This window comes from Solanum tuberosum, unplaced genomic scaffold, assembly GCF_000226075.1.
Source record: "Solanum tuberosum cultivar DM 1-3 516 R44 unplaced genomic scaffold, SolTub_3.0 scf00072, whole genome shotgun sequence".
NCBI classification, from domain to species: Eukaryota; Viridiplantae; Streptophyta; class Magnoliopsida; order Solanales; family Solanaceae; genus Solanum; species Solanum tuberosum.
The window spans coordinates 1336430-1338776 of NW_006238999.1; the positions used below are offsets into that span (position 1 = coordinate 1336430).

Here is a 2347-nt window from a genome sequence, read left to right on the forward strand (position 1 = left end):
GGGCTGGGGGGGGGGGGGGGGGGACAATACTTATTACTCCACTAGTTTATTGCTATAGTACATAATTTCGTTTGTTTTAAAAAATTTGTTATGTTTACTTTTCGAGAGTTATTATATGAACTTTGATCAATATTTGTATTTTATTTCACCACACATATAAAATTAATTTTATTTTTTTTATTCATAGTCATTTTTGAATTTAACTCTATAATTAAATTAACTTTCAAAAAATAAAATGTGACAAATATTTTGAAACGGAGCGAGTAGGCTGCTAATAGCAATAACTAAGGTGGTAGTACATATATATAATTTGCCAGACAGAATACTGCTTCCTCCAATCACTTCAAATTAATGCCAAAATTAAAGCTTTCCCTTTCTTGCAAAAATAGCCTCTTTCCTCAAAAGCCACTATCCTCAATCATTACTCTCTTCCCAATCTCTATTACTACTATATTCTAATTCTACACACACAAATATGGCTTATGTCCCCTCTTCTTCTTTCTTATTGTTACCTCTTTTCTTGGAATGAAAATCACATCAACTTCATTTTTAGGGTAATTTTTAACTCGGCTCAACTCAGCTCGATTTGGTTTTATACTCTCTCTTACTTACTTACACTCAACCTCTTTTTGAGATTTCGATATTTTTAGTACACTATTCAACTCATGAATTTAACTTACTTTTTCAATCTTTCCTCTTTTGCTTAACAAATTCAAGCTCTTTCAAGATTTCTATATATAGCACTAGCTACTCAATCTAAATCTTCAGCTTGGCTCGACTCTACTCGATTTCTCCCTACTCTTACTTAACAAACTTGAGCTCTTCAAGATTTCTAACTTTAGTACTCAATTCAGCTCGATTTAGCTTGGTTTGGTTTATTCTCTCTTTTTTACTCAACCAACTCAACTTCTTTCAAGATTTCAAAACTATACTCAATTCAGTTAAATTCAGCTCGGCTTGACTCAACTCAGCTCGGTACGCCCATAATAAATTCCCTCATTGTCCTTTTGTCATTTCCTCTTACTACTACTACTAACTAATATCTGAAATAAATACAATCCATTATTAACTTGTACCTAACAATAAATAAATAATAACTTCACAAAACTGTTTTTTTCCTCCCTATTTCAAGAATCAATCTTTTTCAGTTCACCTTAAAAAAGGGGTTTTTGATTTATAAATTCCATTTTTTCTTCAAAACCCCATTATAAGATCTAATTAGAAAACCCTAGAAGTGCAAAAAAAAAAATGGATTTTGTCATAGCACAAGGAAATAATTTCACTACATCTAGCAACAACATGGTTCAAGGTACAAACTTTATTGCCAACAGTACAACCATGATTGCGTCCTCGGTTCCTCCGTTGAGTCGATATGAGAATCAGAAACGTCGCGATTGGAACACTTTTTGCCAGTATGTCAGAAACCACCAACCCCCTCTTTCACTTCCTCAGTGCAGTAGTGCACAAATCCTGGAATTCCTCAGGTATGTACCGTTGTGACTTTCTCAACTAAAAGTTTAAGTTATGACGTACGATTATTATTTTGTACGGCAAAAGTGGTCATTTTTTGAAGGAAAAAAAAAGTTTTTGGAGAATGACTTTGTACTCTAAAAAAATGTTTTCTATGTTTGATTGGAGAGAGATTTTTTAATTTTCTTTTTTGAAAAAATAGTAATGGCAGAGATTGTGTTTTGATGAAAAATTTAAGCTTTTGTAAAGATTGATAATAATGTTTTGGTCTGATATGATATTAACGGTTCATGAATGACCACAAAGTTAAAATTTTAAATTTATGAATTTTATAAATATTAGATAGAGTTCTTAAAAAACAAATATAGAATTTCAGATGAAATTAACGAGTTTTATCGAATTCATTAGCATGGTAACTCAGCCCCTAATTGTGAAGAAACATGATACACTCAAAAAGTGGGGAAATAATCTTCCCCATTCTTGATGGAAAAAAAATAAAAAACTAAAAAATTAGACTTATTTTTCTCGAAAACGTTTTCTATCACATTTTTATTCAATTTATTTTCTTTGAAAAGTGACCAAAGTCATCTCCCCCCCTATAGAATTAATAGGAATTTTTTTTTTAATTGTTCTCACAGATAAAAACTAAATATTGACTTATTTTTCTAGAAAATGATTTATGTTACATTTTCATTCAATTTACTTTTCTCGAAAATTGAGTGTCATACTTTTATTTAATGCACTTAAGCTTACAAGTGAGCGAAGTCATTTCTCCCCTTCTAAACAAGAAAAAACCTTTAATGTTACATAACCAAAAACTAAAAATTAACTTTAAAAAATTACATCACACTTTTATTCAATTTACTCCCCACCCCCC

General features: G+C 30.7%; 1 protein-coding gene across 1 annotated transcript in view; it reads left to right on the plus strand.

Moving 5' to 3' along the window:
* The first annotated feature begins 348 nt into the window (after positions 1-348).
* Positions 349-2347, plus strand: part of LOC102588665 (protein LIGHT-DEPENDENT SHORT HYPOCOTYLS 1) — a 3047-nt gene continuing 1048 nt past the window's right edge. The window contains exon 1 of the mRNA XM_006345827.2: positions 349-1484. Coding sequence (XP_006345889.1) covers positions 1249-1484 — 236 coding nt within the window. The 5' untranslated portion in view covers positions 349-1248. The remainder of the gene's footprint in view (positions 1485-2347) is intronic.